This window comes from Drosophila takahashii, chromosome X (assembly GCF_030179915.1).
Source record: "Drosophila takahashii strain IR98-3 E-12201 chromosome X, DtakHiC1v2, whole genome shotgun sequence".
NCBI classification, from domain to species: domain Eukaryota; kingdom Metazoa; phylum Arthropoda; class Insecta; order Diptera; family Drosophilidae; genus Drosophila; species Drosophila takahashii.
The window spans coordinates 8,465,563-8,490,170 of NC_091683.1; the positions used below are offsets into that span (position 1 = coordinate 8,465,563).

The 24,608-nt window shown below is 39.3% G+C and overlaps 5 protein-coding genes across 5 annotated transcripts; 4 read left to right on the top strand and 1 right to left on the bottom strand.

Annotated features, from left to right (window-relative positions):
* The first annotated feature begins 375 nt into the window (after positions 1 to 375).
* On the top strand, positions 376 to 1,460 carry LOC108068021 (PH domain-containing protein DDB_G0287875). Its single transcript, XM_017157362.2, has 3 exons — positions 376 to 649; positions 709 to 903; positions 975 to 1,460. Exons 1-3 carry the CDS (start codon positions 394 to 396, stop codon positions 1,418 to 1,420), a joined length of 897 nt encoding a protein of 298 aa, XP_017012851.2. The 5' UTR covers positions 376 to 393; the 3' UTR covers positions 1,421 to 1,460.
* An 853-nt stretch (positions 1,461 to 2,313) lies between these two features.
* On the top strand, positions 2,314 to 2,993 carry LOC108068024 (uncharacterized). Its single transcript, XM_017157365.3, has one exon. The coding sequence runs from the start codon at positions 2,410 to 2,412 to the stop codon at positions 2,896 to 2,898; it is 489 nt and encodes a 162-aa protein (XP_017012854.2). The 5' UTR covers positions 2,314 to 2,409; the 3' UTR covers positions 2,899 to 2,993.
* A 784-nt stretch (positions 2,994 to 3,777) lies between these two features.
* On the top strand, positions 3,778 to 4,488 carry LOC108068025 (uncharacterized). The gene has a single exon (XM_017157366.3). It carries the CDS (start codon positions 3,882 to 3,884, stop codon positions 4,410 to 4,412), a length of 531 nt encoding a protein of 176 aa, XP_017012855.2. The 5' UTR covers positions 3,778 to 3,881; the 3' UTR covers positions 4,413 to 4,488.
* Positions 4,489 to 6,056: 1,568 nt separating this feature from the next.
* LOC108068016 (uncharacterized) lies at positions 6,057 to 6,660 on the top strand. Its single transcript, XM_017157357.3, has 2 exons — positions 6,057 to 6,469; positions 6,533 to 6,660. The coding sequence occupies exon 1, from the start codon at positions 6,103 to 6,105 to the stop codon at positions 6,466 to 6,468; it is 366 nt and encodes a 121-aa protein (XP_017012846.1). The 5' UTR covers positions 6,057 to 6,102; the 3' UTR covers position 6,469; positions 6,533 to 6,660.
* Positions 6,661 to 9,180: 2,520 nt separating this feature from the next.
* LOC108068013 (uncharacterized) lies at positions 9,181 to 24,309 on the bottom strand. The gene is made up of 5 exons (XM_070218912.1): positions 24,098 to 24,309; positions 10,643 to 10,820; positions 10,469 to 10,585; positions 10,251 to 10,403; positions 9,181 to 9,866 (listed from the first exon to the last, which is right to left on the bottom strand). Exons 2-5 carry the CDS (start codon positions 10,817 to 10,819, stop codon positions 9,762 to 9,764), a joined length of 552 nt encoding a protein of 183 aa, XP_070075013.1. The 5' UTR covers position 10,820; positions 24,098 to 24,309; the 3' UTR covers positions 9,181 to 9,761.
* Positions 24,310 to 24,608: the final 299 nt, after the last annotated feature.

A 24,608-nucleotide genomic window follows, 5' to 3' on the forward strand; every position in this document is an offset into this window, starting at 1 on the left:
GCCCTGCCAATTTTCGCCATCTGTCGCGCCTTCTACCCTTCCCTCCCCCTCAAGGGGTGGGGGTGGTAAAGGCAGAGGGGGCGGGGCATTTAGCCAAGCTCGTGGCAATTATGTTTGCGGCTAATTTGTAACGCGTCCGTGGAGGAAATCTAATTTATGCAGACATTGATGCATCGTCACGAGGCGTGAGCCGCAATTAAGCGTTGAAGTCCGAAAGTATGCAACACACGGAGGGGTTCTTCCCGAATTCTTCCGCCTCCCCTCTCTCTCTCACACCCCGAAGAGAGACCAAGGTCAGAAGGTTATCGCATTTGATAAGCTTCCGCACTTCCAAGCTCGAGAAGCTCGCGAGAGAAGAGGCTGCTGCGAACTAGTTTAGCTGCAGACTACGCGATGAGCAGATCCCTGTTTCTAATTCTTCTCGTCCTGGCGTTCTTCGGGCCCGGAATTCTCCAGGCCCGCTCTTTGCCGGAGGGCCAGAGCCACCGGTTCGTGCGTCGGCGCATCTCGCCCCATGATCCCGATCTCGAGATCATCGAGGTCAAGGAGGTCTACTATGTGCGGCGGCCCAAGAAGGTGGTCGTTCCACTGGACGAAGACGAACTGGACCGGCGGATTCGCTGCGACTTCGAGCCAAGTCTAGCGGAGTGTTAGAAGAATAATATAATATATAAAAATATATAAATAAATGATTTATGAATTTTTTAGGCAGGGATTTAACTAAGAAACCTGTGGCCCCAAAAAGGCTACCCACCACGACAACCACTACTACAACCACTGAGGCCCCTACGACCTCTACAACCACCACTCGCAGAACCACCACCACCACCACTCAGGAACCACTGAGGGATGAGTCCATGGAGCGCAGCATTCGCTGTGAATTTGATCCCACGGCAGAGGAATGTGAGTTAATACTATTATATAAAACTTAAATAAGTTATATAATATTTATATATAATGTATTTATTTTTCAGGTACACCTTCAACCACTTCTACTACTACAACAACAACAACCACCACCACAACGGAGTTACCTCCCCTCCCTGAACTTAAAGAACCGGAAGTGGAAACCGAAGAGGAACCACAAGACTATGTAGATCCCGAAATCGATTCAGAAAGCGGCAAGGAAGAAGTCACCGAGGAAATCCCCGAAGAAGTCACCGAAGAAACCACCGAAAAATTCCCGGAAGAAAGTCCCGAGGAAGTTACCGAGGAAATCGTCGAGGAACCGAATCCCGATGATGACATCGCTTTGGCAGAAGACGATGGCGAGGGCGACGACGATGATGAGACCGAGGATCCGGAGGACCAAGAGGACGAAGCGGACTTGGAGGATATGTACGATGCGAATCCCAATCCTGGGGAAACCCACTCAATTGGTGCTCACGATGGCGGCACCTGGAACTACAGCCAGAATTAAGTAGCCTTAATTGGGTGTCAATAAAATGGCAATTACGGAACTATTAGTGTTTTTCCTGTCTACAAAGAGGGTTGATCGAGATTGTATAGAATGTGGTGTAGAACATTAAATGGCAATATATTTGATATCTGTAATATAGATAAAGTTTTTAGCCAACAAAAGCTAATCTTCTGTTTTATTTTTAGATATTTATGACAAGCCAATTTGGCTGCAGAAAGCTACTTCCCTTTTTTCGGGCCACTATTATATTATTTAGGATACACTATATTATGTCATATTAATTATTTAAATACTAGACCAAAAATTAAATCGTATCACAAAGTGGAAAAATATTTGTGAGTTATTCCGAGACTTCTAGATTTCCCCTCCCCTGTTTTCCTTTATAAACAACCAGGAACTTCGGCTATGAGACCCATCCTATCCCTCGGCTATTCGCAGTTTTTCGAGAATCTTATGGCCTCGCCAATTGTTATGCAATCATAGCTCGTGCTTATTGTGGGTCAATTCGAGATTGTAAATAAAAAGCAATTGAACGCATGTCGCACAGTGTACGAAGTCTATAATCTATTTATATGCCGTATTTGTCACAGCTTCCGGCTCAGCAAAATCAAAAAAAAAGCGTATTTATTTGTATTACTTATGTGAATGTGAAAAACAAAGTTTTGGAATAGGGATATAACCTTATCGCCGGGAATTTCAACGCCCTGTATCTTTATCTCTATCTTTATCTCTCCATTACTTTTGTATTTGTATCTTTGTCGAGTGCCGAGCTTAAATCAGCGCACAATTGCGATGATTGTGGCCGTTCGCCAATTGAATTAAGGAAAATGCGAGCCAAGTGACACACAAAGGCGACGGCGCTGCGAATCGAATAAAATGGGTGGAAATCGAGGCGCCCCAGGTCAGTCTCACTGCAGTCAAGTCGACGTTCAGTCTGGTTTTCGTGGATAAGGAGCCAAAGGAACAGAATACTATACTATACCATAGAGATGAATAGCCTGCAAGGATCGCTGGTTGTCCTGCTGCTGGTGGGCGCATTCCTGCCCAGCCAGGCGGGTCTCTTCGACTGCGAGGACAAGGTGCCCGGACTGGGGGATGTGACCGACAAGATCTCCGAGATCACCGGCAGCAGCAGCAGTTCCGAGCACGAGGTGCGCGACTTCTTCAAGAACGTGGGCTGCCACATCAAGGAGGGCGCCAAGAAGCTGGGCGAGAAGGCCAAGGACCTCGGCACCGAGCTCAAGGAGGGCGCCCAGAAGCTGGGCGAGAAGGCCAAGGTCCTGGGGAGCGATATCAAGGACCGATTCGACGATCTGCGCGACAAGCTGGCCAAGGACTCCGCCGAGGAGATGAGCAAGGATCGCGGCTTCCTGGCCAACGTCGAGATCATCAATCCGGACATCCTCAAGGGCGAGCAGCAGTGCGGCCACGGCCACATCCTGGACGCCTTGGGCAACTGCAGCAAGTTGAGGAAGTAGTCCTGGATTCTGAGAGAGTAGCCTTCGCCCCTTAAGTGTTTAAGTTTTTTTTATGATTTTTTTTTTGTGTAAATAAAAATGGAAAGTAAAATACACAGGTGGTTGGTTTTTTTACGATGCTAGGCGGGGAAAATGTGATTTTCATTTTACAAATGCATTTTTTTGGTTTATTTTATTTATCTAGATTTGTTTTTGAGCATATTTTTATCTAAAACGCTAATTTACTAATTTTTTTATAAATAATATATAAAAAAACTTGTTTAGCTTGACATATTAAAAACCTGTCAGGAATTTAATAGATAGTCTTTAAAATATGTAATAAAAAAATAAGCAAAAATATTACCAAAAAAAAAATATTAAATAAAAACTAAAAATAAATCCAATCAAATGGGTATGTTATTTTATCCACACCAATTTTATTCTTTAAATTTAAAATCAAACAAATAAACACTAAAACGCCGTTTTTTTTCCTTTCTAAACTATTTATCATTCGCTTTTTGTTATTTTCTAAACTGCTGTGTGACTAATGGAGAAATACCTGTTCTAGATTCTTCGGAAGATTTGATAAACCTAATAGGATAATTGAGACGCCGCGTAAACAGATCAACTTGATGGATTAGTCACCTTTAGGAACCCATGAGTCTTTCTCTATCCGCAGCTCTATCTTTCCTTCTCTTTGACATTTTCTGGAGAATTCTCCGCTTCTCTCTGGGCCTTTCTCTCTTGCTCTTTCTCTTTCTCCTTCTCCTTTTCTGAACCTCTCTCTTTTTTCGCCCGCTTCGAATGCAATTCACTTGCCCGACGACTTTCTCGCCGAGCTTCGCCTCTCAAACCCAAAGGCCCAGCCCAAAAGCCACCAGATACCCAAGAACTTGGTCAACGGCGGCTGCAAACGGGTTTCAGTCGACTTTGGGGCCTCCGCGGCGCTACACGATATTTGATATTCGATATTTGAGATTCGAGACTCCAGGTCCACAATCGCGATGACTAATTCCCTGACCCTCGCAGTGCTTCTCCTGGCCAGCCTGCTCCTCTGTTTGGGCCAACTGCAGGCGGCCTCGATTGTCTGCGGTTCGGAGGCGAAGTCTGCAGGGGATTCGGACTCCGACTCGACCACTCCCAGTCCCAGCGAGGTCAACAAGTTCGTCCACAGCCTGCAGTGCACGCTGGAGAAGGCCAAGCCCTGGATAGCCAACATCGAGAAGGAGGCCAAGATCCTGGAGGAGAAGGCCCGCGATGTGACCAGGTCGCTCTTCCAGCGCATCAACATGCTGGTCAATGTCCTGGCCCAGCCAGTCAACTCGGAAAAGGATAAGGAGAAGGACAAGGATAAGGAGAAGGAGCCAGAGGAGCAGGTCACCAGTAGCACCACGGAGGAGTCTTCCTCCACCTCGGAGGCCTCAAGTTCTGCTAAGAATGATCCAAAGGAGGAACTCACCACCTCGACCCCAGTTCACTTGGACTGGCTGGAGGATGATGCCAATGAGGTGGACTACATTCCACAGAAGAATTAGTTAAGCCATATTTAAAAAAAATATTTTTATTTTATTTTAATTAATAAAGAAGCAAGCGTTTCCTATTTATGATAAATTTGTATAATATTTATTTATCTTTAAAAAATTCTTACAAATCCCTCCTTCAATTCTCTTGTTTATTTTTTAGTTCCAGATCATTTTTTCTTGTTTACTTATTAAGCATTTAATTTAGCATAACTGGAAGCCCCGAAACTTGTTCACCGATTCCCCGGCAATTGGGTTAAAGTTCTTTTGTGAGTGAGGTGAGTCAGTCGATGGACCCGGCGATTCTTTCCCGACTTTCTCTTCTGGGTTTTTCTTGGCCAAAAATAAACAAACAGCCTGCTTCTGTAAAGAAGCCCTGCAACTCCGGCCTTCTGTAACTTATATCTTTGTGAGCCGGTTTCAGGTGAATCGCTGAGTGAGTCACAGGCGCAACAGGAGACTCTCGGCAATTCTGGATCTCAATTTCAATTAATTGCCAGTCGTCAGCGAAGATGCAGCTTCTGAGCACCTGCGGACTGCTGATAGTCATCCTCGTGGCCTCCGTATCACTGCCCATCATCCAGGCGATGGTCTGGTCGGGATTTGGGTGCTCGGCGCGGGATCATCGGGGCTGCTGCTTCAACTGGATGAATCCCAAGCGACCGAGGCCGCCGTGTGCCCCCCAAAACGGGAAGAACTAAAATCCATAAGGGATATATATTTTAAAAAATATTTACAACGCTCTGCAGTTTCACAATGAAAGCCAACAAGTGCAATGAGTTCTATAATTAAGTTTTAAGTTTATTTTTTTTTGTAGTGAAGAAGATTAAATTGTTCTTAAAATTAAAAGTTAATAATATTTAATAAATCCCAAAATGTTTGTTTTTCTGTGCTAAAACCTTATCAACTGACAGAGTGAAAAAATGGAGTGAAAATAATATTTGATTTAGTGTCAAAATTGAGTGTTTGATGGTAAATAATAGAGCCCTCGTGACTTGGCCAATTTTAGTTGATTATCCGCCAATTTTGTTTAGAATTTGTTTAGACAATACGTAAATATTTAATCGGGCACAACTTACAGTTTTTATTTAAACCCGCTTTTTTATATTTACAACAAATTTAATCTTTTACAAAAATATTATTTTCAATATACGCTTTTCTAAATAGTTTATTTTTCGGAACTGGTTTAGATAGTAACCTTTAAATAATTACGGTTTTAGCCTTTTTTATAAGAGTAATGAAGACAATTATTTTATAATCGTAGAAATTAAGTATTCTAATACATTGAAAAAAAAAATTATAAAGAAACAAATAATTTAAGAAATTTGTTGGTTTTAAATTATTGGAGTACCTATGGAATACTCTGCCAGATTTTATTAAACAACATCTTAAATTAACCAATTACATTTTAAGTTAAAATTAGATTTTGTAAATTTGATTAGAATTTTTCGCAGTGCATTTAAGCTGCTATTACAACAAAGCTAGAGCAGTTCGCATTGAGTGGACGCCGAAGCAGCGAGCGCACGAACGCAACTTGATTGGGGTTTATATTCAGACAGTGGCGGCTAAGGGGGGTTGGCTGAGGGGGCAGGGGGCTCGCAACCGGTTGCCCGAGAGACCCGAGATTTTAGATCGTAGACCAGCGTCTCGAAAGCCCAGCGATCAGCGATCAGTCGCGTTGTCAGCCCGAAAGCCGAAAGTCGCAATGAAATCGATCGTGGTGTGCTCTTTAATAGGATTGGTGCTCCTGGTGGCCGCCGGCCAGGTTCGCGGCGAGTGCGACGAGGCCCAGCGGCCCGAGGACAGCGACTTCAAGCATTTCTTCAAGAACCTCGGCTGCAAGGTCAACCAGGGGGCCAAGGAGGTGGCCGAGGCCGCCAAGCCCTACACCGACAAGATCGGCGAGGGCGCCAAGGAGTTCGGCAGCTCGGTGGCCCAAAAGTACGACGAGCTGAAGCACAAGCTCACCGACGAGGCCTCCACCACCCCGAAGGTCCCGGTGGCCTACGACGCCCCCACCGAGAAGGTCCTGTTGGCGCCCATCGGAGGACCCAGCTCGCCGGCCCCCTAAAGTGAGTCCTCTGATCGGCCATCTAAAATCCCAGAAGATTAACCTTTGACTCTTGTGATTTCAGGGCTTTACCACCCAATTGGAGGCCCCCCTTCTCTTCGTTATATAAAATCTATTTCTTTGTTTTTTTTGCCTTTTTTTCTTGTGATCTATAAAAAATAAAAGCTAAATCAAGTGATGTTGGAATCGTGAGCTGTGCTTTTGCGACTTATGGGCCTGCTGATAAGCGGGAATTAGCTGGATTATCATTTTAGAGCTAATTAACTCGGAGAGACAACGGAAAAATTGTTGAGGGATCTTTGAACCGATCAAAAATTACGTTCAATTCAGGGGGATAATATAATCTAATCAAATAAATACAATAAATATATTTAAGTAAATAAAGATTAGGAAATTTCAAATAAAATCATGTTTCATTTACTATTTACTCAGAATCAGCAGTAGAATTATTGGGAACAATAGCCCAGACATTAAAGCAATAAACAAGTGGAGAGAAAGGCAAACCGCCTGTGATTTACATTTGAATCGTAATTATTCAAATTAAAACCGCATTGTAAACAATTATTTCCGAGAACTCGAATCATGCGCAGAAACAGAAACATTCGAGAGATCACAAAGACAAACATCGTCTCTCCCTCGATAAGCCATCAACCATCAACCTTCGGTCACTCCAGATCGGAATTATAAAATTATATAGCCGAGATGCTGCCGATCAGTCACCGTGACGAGCAGTTCGTTTATTTCGCTGGCCTATAATTTATGAGCGATTTGTTAGGGTTTGGGTTTGCATGGGGCTAACCATGGATATCACGACATTAATACATGTATTTTAAATGTGATCTAGTTTATTCCTTTGTGAAAGGCAAATAAATACAATGGCCTAAAATCTGGTTAAATACAATAATCTCTGGAAAAGAGAGCAACTTTCGACAGGCAAAGATAATAAATACGTTTTAGGCTAGATCAAATATTTATCTCTGATTTAACAAATTATAAAAAACTATTAAAAAATATAAGATATTTATAAATATCTTCTTTTTAAAATATATTAAGTAATTATAATAGTATAAAAATACCATTTTAAAAATCTTAAATAAATACCGGTAAACAATTTAATTTCTTATATATACTTTTTAGTGCGTCAGAAAATAATTTAATAGGTCCAAAGTCTGTACCCTTTAGCCCCGTGTTATCTGTGATATTTCCAGGGTATTTCCCTGTGCCTATATTTATTATTGTCATTTGTCATTCTCAGCTTGTTTACATTTCGGTCAGCTTGTATGCGATCGAGGTAATTTATTTAGTCGCTTGTGAGTGCGGATGTCCCAATGTCAAGCTGTAGATTTTTACTGAATGTCATGACATTTGCAGCATGCCAACTAGGATTTCCCGATCGATTGATCGAATTACAGATCGTTTTGGCCGCTAATTGAATGAGATCGTAATGGATCTTACGTAAGTGATTTAGTCATAGTGCCTGAACTTTAGCACGTAGTTTGCGATGAGCCTGCCTGCTTTTTTATGCGAAACTTCCGGACTGGCTCTATTTTTTAAACTGGTTGTTGGGCTGTTAGACTAATTGTTCTATTGTGCAAATTACTCATAATTGCACATGCGTCGCAGTGCCAAAACCCGAAACAATTAAGGCAATCAGCATACACAGCCAACAACTGACTCACATGTCACAATCAACAAATAAAAACTGCCAACGAAAATAAACACTTCACATAAATCAGATTATCACTTTGGGTTTTTTTCAAAAAGCAGAGCAGAATGTGTGTGTGTTTTGTGGGGGGAGGGGATTTATTTCCATGGAATGGGAATGGAGTGCGAGTTGTTTAAGGCAAAATGACCAGAACAATATTTTTCTAGCAATAAATTATTCACTTGGAATGTGTTTTATTCGAGCGCTGTATTTATTTTCGCCGGCAGTTAGTTGAAGATATTTATTTTTAATAACCATCTGGCACATGAAATATTCACAATCGAAAATGTAAATAATTTTTAGTAAATTTAATAGCTAATAGTAATTTTTTGGAACTTTAACTAAACGTGTGACACCCCCGATGGATTTGATAATCAAACTGTGAAATGAATATTAAAGTGTGGAGGAATCTGTTTATCTGAGAGATACTTCCCGGCCCCCGTCAACTGCAGCCACTCCACTTTCGATAAGTTTCCGGCTGGCAAACATTCGCCTGGTATTTTTTGGCTTTTCCGTTGTTTTCCCCCGGCAGAACTTTGCAGACAAGGCAGGTTGCTCATACGCACAGTTGCACTGCTGTTTTCAGGGGGCTTTCCAGGGGGGGTTTTCCAGGCGGGAACGACAGTCATTACCGCCAAAGTTTTGTCGGCCAACGTACTTTCGAGACAGCCATCTCATGGGCATCGAATTATGACACTTTTAGTGGTTTCTGCTAACTATGCGGCGGCCAAAGGACCAAAAAACAGGACGAGGAGCAAGGAGAAAGCATATCCTGCAGGTCAGGGCAGACAGAGACCCAAAACTGTCTTTGTATTTTGCCAAGTTTTGCCTTTCGGATTTGTTTGCAACTTTACTTCGATTTCAGCCAACACAAACTTGCAGCATTTGTGGGTGGAGAAAAGGGGGAGGAGGAAGTTTACAGGGACTCTTTAGGTTTTACATTCAACGGAAAATAAAGTCTAAGTAATATACCAAAAAAAAACTAAATAATACAAAATATCCCTAAAAATAATACATTTATTTTTCTTGTATTTTATTCAAGTTAACAAAGTTTAGTTCAACACTTAGGAATAACAAAACTTTATCGAATTTGGGTCCTATTTATATTTATAAATACAATATTGATTTTATTTAATTATTTTTACTTTATAAACTAACAGTAGAAAAATAATAAATATACCCATAGAAACCCTAAAAACAAAACGTCCAGAACACCGAACACAGACCTTCAATTTCTGTACAGTTTTCCCAGCTTTTCCGTCTTACAATGTTTTTATTTTTTCGTCCTTGTCCTTTTCGGTTGCTCTCTTCCGTTTCGGTGTTTGTTTTCCACTTTTTTTCGGTGCTCCTTTTTTAACTTAAAAGTTTATCAATAAAATTATGACAGAAAACTTTTTAATTTGACACACAATAGTCGTAGACACGAATCCGCATGCGTTGGGGACCCACATCCGCTTTTTGTTTGAACAAAAATAAATAGGCAAAAAAAAGGGGGGTGGGGGGATGCAGTCATCAACCTATCACAGAGACAACTATCACCTTCAGGCACTGGGAAATGGAAAATGGGAAGGCGAGTGGGCGTGGCTCCTCAGCCCTTGAGACTCTTCAGCTTGTTCTTCTTCTCCACCGCCAAACTGTTGGCAAACTGTTTATCCGCCTCCGATTTGTACTCGGCCAGGTTGTATTTGGTGGCCTGAAGAAGAAATTTGTGAGAAAATAAAGTAATTAATAACCTTAAATGTAACTATGCATTTATTTTCGAATTTATTTACTATTAAACCAAATTTACTTATTTTTATTATTTTAAATTTGAAAATAATACATTTGAAAATGTTAAGCTTTAATTTTTGTATGATATTATTTTTTTAGTGACTTGCAAAATGTAAAGTAAATATAACCAACATTGCGTTTTATATTTTCTACCTTGATTCAAATATTTTCAAATTTAATCAGGCAGTTAAATATATTTTGTTTTAAATATTACTTGTTTTATTAAATTTAAATATGTAGTGTATGTATTCAAGTTAAATGTATATGTATTAAATAATTTTCTAATTGATGATTTATTAATACTTACATTTAGGGCCGTGTTGAACTCGGTCATGGCCAACTTCTGAAGACCCCGGAAGTTTCTGCCCAGAATGCGACCCAGTTCGTAACGGGAGATCTGGAAGGCCTCCGTTGTGGTGGGCTCCTCGCTATTGCTGCCGCTCTCCTCTCCGCTTATGGACTTGTAATAAATATAAAAATATACCATATAGATTTTTACTAATACAAAAATCATAAGAAACTCACAGTTTTCTCGGTCGTCACCCGAGGACGACTTGTGGGTTTCTCGGGACCAGGATCGCTGAATTGTTCATTCACAGTATTATAAATATCGTTAAGAGTGTTGCGGGTGTCCGTGTATTGCTGAAATAAAAGAATTAAAAATCTAATAAAATATTATTTATAAATATAATAACTTACATCCACAATGAGGTTCTTGGTGATGACCATTTTCTGGAAAAAATCCCAGAAGATTCCGCGCTTGTGCCTTATGTGGGGTGCATCCTTGGAGCCGAGATCCTCCGCCTGGACCAGAAGCATCGCCATCAGCAGGATGCATCCAGCAATTATTAACTTCCTCTTCTCACCGAATTGCATGCTGAAAAGATATATTTCATTATTGTAGTGCTCTTTGCGTGATTAATCCATTGCAAATTGCATCGATCAATGGCAGATTCTGTCAGCGGCCAGAGAAATAACGACAGCAATAGAAGTGACACGCCCCCTGCGGAGGCGGTGCATAAATCATGTTCGGCGACAGCTCTCAAAAAGGAAAACAGCGGCGGCAGAAAGCGAAATTGAAATGGAAATGGAAATTGGTGGGGGAAATGGAATTGGGAATGGGAATGGGGAATACGCGAAAACAGAGGTCAGCGGAAAAAAAGGCGTCGAGTGTCAGCGAAATGGCTCGAAATAAACACCAAAAAATGCTGCGAATGAGTGTTATGCAATTATTTTCCATAACTTTTGAAATACTTTAAATGGCCGAAGGCCATTTATGCTGAATTATTCAAGGCTTTAAATAAAACGACAAATAAATATTATTAAATTAACTTGGATATATCAAATATTTTGCAAAGTAAGTAAATGTCATAGAAATCACAATCAATCAATCAATTTGCTTACAAATAACGAATTTATATTTTATAATATTTTTATTAACACAATTTTAAAACATAAGTTCTAAACGAAATTATACTTCCAATCACTGAGACAAATTTGCCGACTAATTAAAATATATCTCGACAACTTAAAGAAATGGTAATTGTCCAACTCGTCCGGTGGAAAATGGGAAAACTGTTTTCCGCTTAGCATAATTGCATCAGAAAAGGCGAAAGAATTTCTACCGCCCCCCAAAAGTATGCAGCCGAAATTGTGTGACAATCAAATTTGCAATATTTAGTCAACTTTTCCGCTTTCGCTCGGTAAAATGCACATTTTTTCACTGTTTGCTTTTAATGCGCGTAATTAGGAAAATTGCCAAAGTAGCTTAATAAATTTTTACATTTTAATTGCATTTCTGCCCTCCGAACGCAGTACGCAAAAATATTCAAATGCCATTTAATGTCACAAAATGCGACTGTGTTTTTGCGTTATTTAAGCCCCTTTGGGCCGAAAGAGTTAATAGAAAACAGCAATTGGCCGCAGGCAAAGGCCAAAAACTGTCCGCTTAATTGTTTGCCCATAATTTCCAATGCAATGTGAAAATAATTTAAATTATTTCAATGCCACCCCGGCTAAGCAAAACGAACAAAAAGCCGAAAAAACACAATGATTATATTATACATTCGCAACATTTTGTGTCCGATTATGCCGCAATTGAAAATGCAATGACCCCTTTTGGCCAGAAAGAGGGGGCAAAAGCAGCTTTGATGAAATTATAGCCAGAATAAATTGCACAAAATATGTAAAAATGTTATTGAAATCATTTGTGTGCCTCGACCCCTTCCCCTTGTGAACTATTATTTGGAAAATTAAATAGAATTGGGGGAAGGTAACTATTTTAAATACCCTACAAAGGGTTAACAAAATTTAAATTAATTATCTTTTCCCAATCACTTCCATTTTTCTTTCAGTGCGACTAATTGCACAGCTGACGGCTGAATTGGCGCATTTGATTGGATTGTTGGCCATTTGCCGAAAACGTTGGCACTTCATTTTCCCCATCACGCAGGAAAATCTGATTGATGGTCGAGGGGTATCGTCGGTATTGCTATCAGTTTTCCCTCGACGGTGATGAGGATGAGGTCAAGTCGGCTGAGAAGCCAAACGAAATTCCCAATCAAAATCTGTAGCACTAAAATTACACCAAAAACACACACGTATTAAATGGAAAATGAGCCAATTTAGATACCCTTTTGGGGGAATTGGCAAAACTTGAGTTTATTGAAGGGTAATATCTCAGTAAAAAAAGTTTATTTTCATATCATTTAGATTTTTAGTTTCAGGGGTTTGGGAAAATTATTATTAAATATTAACTGAGTAATGTAAGGAAACAAAAATTATTATATTATTAAGTTATACAGATAATCCATTTTTTAAGATCATAATTATAATAATATATATTTTTTAATATTAATATTAATATATATTTTCAAAGGGTATTATTAACTTTGTTCTATTGATATTTTCCAGTCATTTTCTCGCTACCTGGGCAACCAATTTTGGAACCTATCCCCCGTGCATCCCATCCCATTGCACATATTCTCCGGTATCGCTGAGCGGAGAAGTCAATTGCCTTTGGCTCCGTAGACAATCGTTTGATGCTTTAATGCTACTCAAGTGCTCAAACTCTTTTGCCAGGCGAATGATGATGCAACAACAACAGCAACAACAGCAAATTGCCAAAAAAAAAGAGGAGAAGAAAAAAATAGTAAAGCCAAGAAGCAGAGCGAAAAAAGTACTTGAAGTGAAAACTTTTGCTTTTTCGAGAGCGTTCTATGCTCTAACCCGTTCCCCTCTCTCCATAGAGCCCTCATACCAACCCCCATCCCTTAGCCCCGAAAAAAGCACTGCCATAAAAATGCATGGCTTACACACACACGGCACACATATGCATATCTTTATTCCCATAGATTGCCTGTTGTAGCGTAAGGCAATCAGCAGAAAAAGCAGAAGGATCTCCCCTCTTGGCCCCCCAAAAAAAGAAGGACGAATTCGAAACGAAACGAAACGGTACATATAACAGACAAACATTTCATTGAGTCGAGTTGAGACTAGTTTTTCGGCTGGGTAGTGCACTTGAGCTCTGCCAGCGTCTTTGGAGCCCAAGTTCCCCTGCATCCACATCTTCATCCCCTGAAAAACCCAACCAAACCCCCGAAATTTCTTTGCATATGAGCGAAGTGATTGCTTAATTGCCAAAATTCATTGCACAGATTGATAAAGGGGATGTGTGGAAAAAAAAGGAGGTGGAAGGAAAAGAAAAATAAAGAGCCAAAAGGGAAGCTGTGAAGTCCTTTTTCGAAGTCCTTATTGCCAATTCCAAACCAAATGGTCAGCGGGCTGCATACAGTGGCCACCAAAGTGATAGCATCGATATATATCATCAGGATTTATAGGAAAATAGTTCAGCAAAATATTCCTCATTTCTTTATAAATTATTTAAGTTAAATACAAAATATTTATTTTTTATTGCTCTTAAAATTTCTTTTAATTATTATTTAACAAAACCTTAAACAAATTTCCGAGCAAAAGCTCAAGTGATTTTATTTTTTCCTAGCTTCGTTTTAGACATTGCAAATACAGTGAGCTCTAAAAAAAGACACACATAACATCTTAAGTGGGATATCTGTAACTGTTTTTCTTTGCTTTATCTCAACTGCTTTTAAGCAGTGGTGTTTGGATTTGGTAAAGAGAAGGGGTTCTAGAAAATTACTTTAGAATTTTATATTAATTAAGTAAAATTTGTTTTACTAATTTTGGTATTTAAAAAAATTTATATTTTGAAAATGAATGAACTTGTCCATTTCACAGATATTGTAGCTCAAAAACACCTAAATGTTTTTACAAGGGATTTAAAATATATAATTGTTTACTGAATCGTTTCTTAGTCCCAAAAACAAACCCCTTTTTGGTGCCTTTCCTTTCTTTGACCACTTCTGTTTGCCTTGGCAACTTTGTCGCCGCTCTACCGCTCTTTCTTTCGCTTTCTTCCGCTTTCTTCCGCTCACCTGCACCTTTTCCATTTTCCACCTGATACTTCTGCTCCAGCGTGTTGTCATTATCAGCGTCTTGGACGCACTTGTTGTTGTTGCTGCTTGGAGCATTTTAATTATGCCCTAATGGCGCATAATAGCTGTCCCTGTCTCTTTCGCACCGCCCATCCGCTGTCCCTTTCTGGCTGACTTTCATTACGCCTGGACTAACGGCATTGGCATTTTCGGGCGCCCCGCTTCCGTTTGGCAACTTTGCCCATTTTTCGACTAGATTTCCGGTTAGTTTGTCCGCCCCTCCCACTCACTACTGGTTTCTTCCGCCCCCATTTTGCCCCCTGTCTTCAGGTAAATTTGCACTGGCCCGCAGCCGGGCAAACCCTTTTTTCAGTGCCCAGACACTCTGTAAGTTTGGTATATACCTTAAAAAAATATTAAAAATTCAAATATAAAATAATAAAAATAGGCGATATCACAGAAATCACTTTAAATGGTGCGTAAAAGAATGCAATAGAAAGTAGACTATTAATTTATTTTGCTACATACTTTTAGACACCTTTTTTTTAAATCTAGTGGCATTTCTTAACTTCGATTCCATAATTAAAATACCCTTTCATTTTTGTCCCATGCCTTTTGGCTTTTTCCACTATTCGGATGATGGCATCGCCACCCCGTTTTCTTTCTGCCTTTCTTCTTCATTTCGCTTACTTTTGTTACCAGTTTTTCGGCAATTCTCGTTGCACTTTTGTGCACGCTTTGATTATTTTATTGCCCGTCGTCCCTTGTAACCCCTTTTACCCCCTTCACCCCCTTGGCCCACGCCCCTGTTCAAACTTCATTTGAAATTGAAACTTTTTCGGCTGTGGAAGCGAGACGGCGAACGACGAACGGCAAAATCGCATTCTTGATTATGTTTTCCAACTGGCTCATCAACTGGCCAACAAAACTTTGTAATTATATCAATGAGTGCTGGCCGCAGGGAAAATTGGGGCCAAGGGAAGGGCGGCCAAGGGGGCGTGGCATTTAAATCGGACTTTTCGATGGCTAGCCAAAAATCAATCAATTTTCGTCTCTGCTCTCAAAATATTTTTGCATGGCATTTCAATTAAATTTGATTTGATTTGATGCAATGCAATGTGATTCGATTCGTTTCGATTCTCAGCGCTCTCTCAAGCTTTGGTTGGAGTGCACTGAGCGAAAACTCGAAGAATTTAGATATTTAAATAATGTTTATTAAAATAATTAAATATGTAAAATAAAACGGATATTTTTATAAATTAAAAAAATCTTTGAAAATGTTTAAAAACAAAAATAAAAAAGCTGGGAACAATGAACTGATATTTAAAATCTCTTTCTGATGAAAATCCCACTTAATAGGCACAAAAGCAGATTTTAATAGAGTCAAAATCTGCCAAGTGGGCCACCCCTGTTCCGAAGGTCCGATTTTCATCGAACTTTTTTACTTTTCCGGTTCACAACGAAAATATAAGAACTTCATTTGAACGGTTTTGCGAAATTTTGAGTTTTACCGGAGTTATAGGGGTCAAAACATGGCATTTTTGACACTTTTTCGAAAAAGTTGCACTCAGTCATTAATTCATAACTTCGGAACGGTTAGAGATATCTTTAAGATGTTTTCACTAATCGCTCAAGAATTAATATGGCTTTCCATAAAAAAATGTAAAAAAAAATTAAAAATTTTTGTTCTTAAAAATAAATCAACATTTTTTTTTAGTTTTTATTTTTTTCAGTGTTCTTCACCAGCTACAGAGTTTAAAACCATTTGAAAATAAAGTTTGATTCATTACGAAAAAGATCCAAAAAAAAAAAAGAGTGGCCCGGCCAAAGGTTTTTCGCAATATCGATTTGAAGAAGGGCGCACAGCGGTTTCCCATACAAAACGGCAAAAAGTCCCCCATTGACAGCTGACGCTACGCTCGCTACGGCATGTGTTGACCAGCCAGTTTTCACGAGCAAGCCGTTTTTGTATGGGAAACCGCTGTGCGCCCTTCTTCAAATCGATATTGCGAAAAACCTTTGGCCGGGCCACTCTTTTTTTTTTTTGGATCTTTTTCGTAATGAATCAAACTTTATTTTCAAATGGTTTTAAACTCTGTAGCTGGTGAAGAACACTGAAAAAAATAAAAACTAAAAAAAAATGTTGATTTATTTTTAAGAACAAACATTTTTAATTTTTTTTTACATTTTTTTATGGAAAGCCATAATAATTCTTGAGCGATTAGTGAAAACATCTTAAAGATATCTCTAACCGTTCCGAAGTTATAAATTAATGACTGAGTGCAACTTTTTCGAAAAAGTGTCAAAAATGCCATGTTTTGACCCCTATAACTCCGGTAAAACTCAAAATTTCGCAAAACCGTTCAAATGAAGTTCTTATATTTTCGTTGTGAACCGGAAAAGTAAAAAAGTTCGATGAAAATCGGACCTTCGGAACAGGGGTGGCCCACTTGGCAGATTTTGACTCAATAACGATTTAAAATTAGAGCTTGTTTGATTTTCTCTGTGTGGCCAAAAACTCTCTTTGTGTGCTTGTGTTGGTAAACACACTTGAACAAAGCAGATGAAAAGGGGAAGAGGAGAGAAAGGACGAAGGACTAAGGATGTAGGAGAAAGGGTTTCTCCGCCTGAGACAACGAAAGCAACTCAAACTGACGATGTGCCTGGCATATTGTCCATGTAACTAATGATACACACACCCACACCCAAACACACACATGCAAGGACGAAGCCAACGCACAAGGACCCAAAGAAAGAGACGGCCATACCAGGACAGAGCGAGAGGGACAGTGCGACAATTGCTGCCTTGGATCTCGCCTCATTTTGCATTTGCATGCTAAGTACCAATTAAACGAGACTTAAGAGCGATTTAAATGTCCTCGATATGTTGCCGACGCCGGCAGCGACGCCAGCAGAGAATTACCGTTGTGTGGGTGCCAAGGTGTCTGTGTATGTGCGTGGGCCTGTGGGTGTCCCAGGAAATATTCCCTAAGGGGCTACAGTAGACCTCAAAAGTTTAATCGCACTTCCAATTTGCCGAACGTAAAAAACGATAATTTTAGTTCGATTTCCTTCCAGATTTCGCAACATTAAAAAAAAATGAACATTTTTTTTTGACAATTTTTCGCAAGAAATCATGAAAATTTTCGAAAAATTTATTTTTGCAGAATCACCCGGGAAGTGTTATGGATTTTTTTATTATTTAGATATCTGTTCAAAACTGTATTCATTTTTGGTGTAGGACCATTTTTGGCCAAGTTATAGCAAAAAAACAAACACAAAAAAATTAAAATTTTTATCAAAAACCCAGATTCCGATTTTTCACAAAAAAATAATTGGTTTTTTGACCGTAAAAAAGGAAATATTGATCCAAATATGGATTGTCATACCTTTCTGAACTCGTTATTAAATTTACTATCGATTGGCATTTAAACCTGGACATTTTATTTTTTTGCCATTTTTCGTAAAAAATCATGAGGTACCCCCTTACAAAAAAATTGAAAATTTTCGAAAATTTTATTTTTGCAGGATCACCCGGGAAGCGTTATGGATTTTTGTATTTTTTAGTTATCTGTTCAAAACAGTATTCATTTTTGGTTTACAACCATTTTTAACAAAGTTACACCAAAAAATCACTAAGAAAATTAAAATTTTTTAAAAATCCTCGTATCTTGGTGCTTCAATAACCTTCGAAAAAGTTAAAATAATATTGTAGATTTTATTGCAGACTTTAGAGTGCAAAACAAAGGCTTATGTGATCCCATAGACCATCTACTTTTCCCTTCGCTATCGGCATATTTTTGCAGCCCACTGTGGCCTCAATGGTGGCAGCATAAATTATGCGAATCGATGGCATCTTATCAACATTTGTCACTGCTGCACACTGGCGCCCGAGTACGCACACATTTGTCCACCTGAAAATGCATTTGGCCCCCGTTTTCCCAATTTCCTCCCCCGTCCCGAAACCCCCTCCCCTCCCTCGACCCACCGAAAACATCCAGAATCCAGAATTTTCCGTGCTGCAATTCGATTTCCATTTTGGCAATTTCAGTTTCGGTTTCAGAGTTTCGATTTCTGTTTCTGTTTTGGTTTCGTGTGCATTGCTCTGTGTGCTAGCGAAATTATCGAGTTACATTTTGGCAATTTTTGTTGATTACACATACGAACCGCACGCACACCCTTAACCCATTACGCCCCCATCCGATTGATTCAACCCGTTGAGTTTTGAAGTTTGGCCCCCGCACTTGGCGTAATGTAATGAAAAATAAATAAATCCTACGTGGTCATAAACCTGAGCAGTCATAAAATGTGCGTTTATTGAAATTAAAACCTGGCCAACGCAGGGGAGGGGGTGAGAAGGGGGTTAAGAGGGGGCTTCAGGGGTTAGGTGTCGAGTCGGAAGCGATCATAAAACTAAAACAGAGACACAAACTTGACCGAGGCAAAGTCTTGCATAATAAATGCTAATAAAGCTTTACGATGATGGGTTGGCTGCTTGGTTGGGGGATGGGTGGGTGGCTGGGTGGATAGGTGGGTAGTTTGACCCAAGGACACACATATGCCACCGCTCTTCCCTTCCGTTGGGCGCCACGTAAAAGTTAAACAACACGAAATTCCATTAAGCGAATGGATTGCCATTCATAACTGTCCTTGGGAATGTGTGTCTGTCTGTGGGTCTGTGTTGGTGTGAGTGTGTGGGTGTATTCGTGTAAACAACACCAACTACCAGGGCTACAAAAGTTGGCCCGAAAATGAATGGCAACCATTTATTGATAGCAAGTAAGGGGGTGAAATAAAAACAAAGGGGAAGGGTGGTGTGCTTTGAAATAGGTAAGGAAATTTCTTAAAGTTATGAAAAGTCAGGAAAAATGATGGAAAGTATTAACAAAAAATATATTTTAATATATAACTAAGATTTATTAGTAAATATATTTTATAAGAATTATTTTCTTTTTTATATTTATCTAAATAAATTGGGAGAATTTAAAAAAAAAACTTTAATTTACCCACAAAAAATGACTTCTTATTTAAATAATACTGTTTATTTATTATTTATGCTTTAATATCTAATATTATTAAAACTTCAAAAGAAATCCAACTAAATTACCAGAATTTCAAAAGAGTCTATTGTTTATTGACCCAAAATTGAATGATAATGAATGCCTGTGCCGAATTCTGAGCTCCCCTCTGGAATCCCACGCAGATAGGAATCTTGATTCCATTTAATACAATCAAAGCTAAACAGGGCTTCGTCTGAATTCCGAGAAGACCGAGTGAGCAAACCGCAGTCCACCACTAAAACAGGACCGCATCCACACAGCACACACACATGCATAACTAAGGAGTCCACGGAGGCAAACAAATAAACAAACAGGGATACACCAGCCACCCCCCTTTCGCACGCCCCTGGCGCATTGCTTTCCTGTGTTTACTTTGGACATCGCATAAAGGTGACCAGACTCTGTGATATGTCATTTATTTTCAGCGCTGGCCGCGCCCGCCATTTGTAAACTCAACCGGAAAATTGCTTTTCTCAGCGCGTAGTGTTTCAGCTCCTCTTTTACCTCCCACCCCCCAACGAAAACCCTTTTTTCCGCCAGTTTTCCCTTTAGTTTTTCCGCCGCTAATGGCTGGCTGGCGAAAAAAAGTAAGTAAAACAACAAAATATGGCATTCAAAAATGTTTTGTTTTCCTCGCAAAAAAAGGGAAAAGGGAATTTAGAGGAAAACTGTTTACAGTTGTAATTAAATTCGCAATCGAGGGGGCCTTCTATTTAATTGTTCGGCATCAACATTATTTTAAGTGGGAGGGCGAAAGAAGAGGAGCTGCGGGGCGCCCAGCCAGCCATAGGGGGCGTATACGTGATCGTCGAGGCGAGCTCATAACTCATAATACGTATACGCCCCATCGTCTTGGCCCCGCTACGTGCCAACTGTCAAAAAGCGGCATCCTGCAGCGAGGCATTCCTTTTCCGTTTTCCCTTCGCTTTTCCTTTTCCCCGAAAGAGTCAATAAATAAAGCATACATATTGATATGGCCATGTTTTTCCAGGGGGGGAGGGAAAAAGGGCAGTAGCAGCAGCACTTAAAGTTATCCTCCTCCGCAGAAATATACAAACTTTGGCGTGCAATTTTTAATCCAACCCCGATTCCTACTCTTAATTTTCCAATGCAGCTGCATAAACACATTTGATTTCATATCGCTCCACAATTTTCGCCCCTGCAGCTGCCGGATTCCCACACCCCCTAAATGGGCGATAAACGAGGCCAAAAGGGAGGGCAAATGAAAACCGAAATTAGTTGAGATTCCCAGCCAAGTTATGCACTCAATAAAGATTGGCAACATCTCGATTTGTTTGCCTTGGATTAGGGGTTTCTCCTTTACTTTTTTGTGGGGCAAATAAGAAATATAATAAATACTAAATAAAATATAATAGTATATTTAAGATAATCAAATTAAATCAAAATATTTATTTATATAATATTAATATACTTTATTGAGAAAATGAAATAGTATATTTAATTAAATTAAATGAATTACAAATTCTAACTAAGCTAATATAAATAAATAAAAATACAAAATAAAATAAAACAATCGGGATAGCAAATTTGAATACAAATTAATGATTCATATCAAAGGTCTTACAATATTCAGTTAATTATATTTATTTATAGCTTCTCAGATGTTCAACATTTGCTAAACGATTTAATTGACCAGCTTGAATATTTTTCCTTGGCTAATCAATTTGTATCTGCCGCCACGCCGATGACACTCATAAAATGCGCTTGACAAAAAACAAAAAAACTATAAACAATAAAAATAAGCCCTCAAAGTGGAATTGAAAAAACAAAACAAAAAACCACAATGGCAAATGCTAATCAAGAAACAACTATCAAGCAAAAGGCCAACCTTGACTTTCATACCAAAAACCCAGCGATTCCCCCGCCCCTCAAGGTCATTCGCGTCTCTTGCCAAACTCCGCTGGTTTTCTCCCATCACTTCGCTGTGTGTTTTGGTTTTGGTTTTGGATTCGAACTCGGATTCTTTCGGCCAATTGCCATGTCGCTGTTTTGGCCACAATTGGAAACCGGTAAGAAAAGAAGCCAGCGATGCGACATTGACAAGTGGTAATTGATGGGCGAGGGCCGAGTTATTTCTTCGCTTCTTTTTTCTTTTTTTTTGGCCTTTTGATTAACATTCAATTGACCACCGAGGCAATTGAAACTTTTGTTGCGTTTTTGGGGGCTTGTTGGCCTGTTGGTTTCTCGAAAGTATGATTAATTCGCACGTTAAAGGTGATGGAATTTCGGCGATATTTGAGGATTTGTTGGGTAATTGTTTGTGCTGACTCATATAATTGTTACAAAATAATTGCCTTAGTTTTGCAATAGTTTTATAATATTTTAATATATTTTCTATATTTTATTTAATTATTTTTTAATATTTTTAATATATATTTAAATTTGTCAAACAATTTCAATTGATTTTCTTCGAGTCTCGGGAAATTTCCCGACTCATTCAGCAGACAAATTTCCCCCACATTTTCCGCAACATTTCCTCTAGCTGCGTAACTGCAAAAGCCCCCTGTTTTTGTGAGGCCTATTAATTTGCACAAATTGCACACATTTGCCACGACATGTTAATCTCCCTCGCAGATTGCATAATCAACTGCAGTTTTGCAGCCGATGCAGCCAGCGAATTGCTGAAAGATGAGGCAACTGGGTCACTATTGTTTACACGCCGCTGCGCATGCGTCGCTGCCTCTTTCGACTTCGAGTGGCTTCAAAAGCGATTTAAAATTCACCGAAAATTCAACCCCAACCCATTTTTTATTTATTCGCCTTTTGCGTATGGAATTTTGTTTTTTGTTTCTGTTGATCTTTCGGCTTTTGAGCTTTGGATTCAAGGCCGTCGAAGATTTCGTGGGATTTGTTGACTTTATCTTGTTATCTGCGCGATGTGCGATGTTCACCTGTCGAACTCGGCGAGACCCCAGAAACTGGAGCAAGGGAAACCGGCTTCAAGTGGTTAATACACTCAAAAAAAAATTTTAGAAAATCGCCTATGGATTTGCTTTACTGGCGATTTTTTTCTATATTTCTGGAATATTTCTTGAATTTAATGAATTTTGATTAATTGGAAGAAAATTTTCTTTACCAGTAGAAAATTTTTTTATTTTAAAGAAAAAAATCGCCAGTGAAGCAAATCCATAGGCGATTTTCTAAAATTCAGGGCGATTCATTTTCTGAGTGTAGTTGCAGTATGATTGAGCTGCTTTTATTGAAAAAATGCTCATAAATTCAATCATAAAGATTTTTCAAGGTGTTTTTCACAGTATTTTAATTTTAAACATTTTTCTAAATTCTTAGATAATTTCTATAATGTAAATAAATGTGCAGGAAATATTAACACATGTCGAAGTAATTTTTTTAATTTAACGCAATAGAATTTCTGTCTAAAATATTCCCAAAGTATTTATTAAATTCGTCACACATCAAAAAAAAACAAGAGAGAACGCTATAATCGAGTGCCTCGACTATTAGATACCCGTTACTCAGCTAAACAACTTAATAGAAATATGCCTCCTTTTTTGTTTTTCGAAGCTGGAATTAGCTCCCGTTTTTTACCCAGGGAACTCCACGTGGAGGCCTTCTAAAACTTTCAATTCTGCCTAGCACATCTTCCGTCTCTCTCTAGCGCAGGTGAATGCACTTGTGAAAAACGAATACGAGCAAAAAGAGACAAAATGCGCGCCCTTTTCAAATAATTTAAAATTTGCAATAACATATTGTGAATTAGTGTGACCACAGAAAAAAAGGACAAAAAGTTCAAATTAACCATCTGAATAGATGGCGCTATTGTATATTGAATTGAGCCATCTACCCCAAGATATTGGTACTACTGGCCATGAAAGGCGGAAATGTAGGCGCTAGACAGGTTTAAGCGTTAAATGGGTTTTGCGGGCGTTAGAGTGGGCGTGGCAAACTTTTACTTGGCCAATCGATATGTATTGACGAAACAAATACATATCAGTTACTATTTTCATAATAGCTTCAAAACTGTGGGCGATAGAGAGGGCTAGTGGGCGTTAGAGGGGGCGTGCCACCTTTTTGAAATAAACTTGCGCTGCGTAGGAACTCCCAGAATCTGCATGCAAAATGCCAATCTTCTAGCTTTTATAGTTTCCGAGATCTCAGCGTTCATACGGACAGACGGACAGACAGACAGACGGACAGACGGACAGACGGACATGGCTAGATCGACTCGGCTAGTGATCCTGATCAAGAATATATATACTTTATGGGGTCGGAAACGCTTCCTTCTACCTGTTACATACTTTTGCACGAATACAATATACCCTTTTACTCTACGAGTAACGGGTATAAAAACAGATATTTTAATATTCCACTTTTTAAATGCCAATGTATCCCGCACTTTGTTTTCCAATTTACCAATTTCCATTGCACATTTTACACATTTTCGCATACTTTTTCATCACACACTCGTTAAAATCCTTGCCCAACACACGCGTTAAAAGGCAGAGGTCAGCCGTGGGTTAATGTTTGCGCCGCTTGCCAAACTTACGCAGCCAAAAATATTTCCAAAAAAATTATTTGTAACTTGGAATGCAGCACAGCGGGGAAAAATAAATGTAACAACAAAATAAATCGAAAAAATGGGAAAAACAAACAATGAAACTCACTTTCACGTGGCCCGCTAATCAATCGGCCAATCAATCGGACACTCCAAAAAATATATATCTATAACACTCGAGTGCAGAGCAATCGAAATCGAAAACGAAACGGAAACCGAAACTAAAGTGCGTTTGAGCACAAAAAAATCGAAACTGAAACAGAAACCGAAGCCGAGACCAAAACTGAAAATGAAATCTATTTCGGCCGGCAACTTGTTAACTTGGTTTTGGCGCACGCGAAAGAGAACTAAACGCGAGCGGCGGCCAAATTGTTTAAACTTTATGCAGCCTCAAAAACCAAAACTAAAAAACTACAGAAAAAACACACATAACTGACGTCGCCGTCGACGGCGGCAGAGGGCACTTCAAAGAGCCAAACGTACAGCGGTACAGAGCCCAAAACCTGAAACGAACCGAGGCGCCGGCACAGTGAACCCAGGCCAGAAGAGCTGGTTAATTGAAAACTGAGGAGCTTAGGAAATTTCTAGTGAGTTTTCATTGAAAAAAAAAATAATAATTA

Excerpts from the sequence above, each read along its gene's own strand:
- LOC108068016 (XM_017157357.3), top strand. The coding sequence starts at position 6,103 with ATGAAATCGATCGTGGTGTGCTCTTTAATAGGATTGGTGCTCCTGGTG.
- LOC108068021 (XM_017157362.2), top strand. The coding sequence starts at position 394 with ATGAGCAGATCCCTGTTTCTAATTCTTCTCGTCCTGGCGTTCTTCGGG. Across the intron at positions 650-708 it reads CGAGCCAAGTCTAGCGGAGT|GCAGGGATTTAACTAAGAAA; the intron begins GTTAGAAGAATA and ends TGAATTTTTTAG. Across the intron at positions 904-974 it reads TGATCCCACGGCAGAGGAAT|GTACACCTTCAACCACTTCT; the intron begins GTGAGTTAATAC and ends TTTATTTTTCAG.
- LOC108068024 (XM_017157365.3), top strand. The coding sequence starts at position 2,410 with ATGAATAGCCTGCAAGGATCGCTGGTTGTCCTGCTGCTGGTGGGCGCA.
- LOC108068013 (XM_070218912.1), bottom strand. The coding sequence starts at position 10,819 with ATGCAATTCGGTGAGAAGAGGAAGTTAATAATTGCTGGATGCATCCTG. Across the intron at positions 10,586-10,642 it reads CCAAGAACCTCATTGTGGAT|CAATACACGGACACCCGCAA; the intron begins GTAAGTTATTAT and ends CTTTTATTTCAG. Across the intron at positions 10,404-10,468 it reads GGGTGACGACCGAGAAAACT|TCCATAAGCGGAGAGGAGAG; the intron begins GTGAGTTTCTTA and ends ATTTATTACAAG.
- LOC108068025 (XM_017157366.3), top strand. The coding sequence starts at position 3,882 with ATGACTAATTCCCTGACCCTCGCAGTGCTTCTCCTGGCCAGCCTGCTC.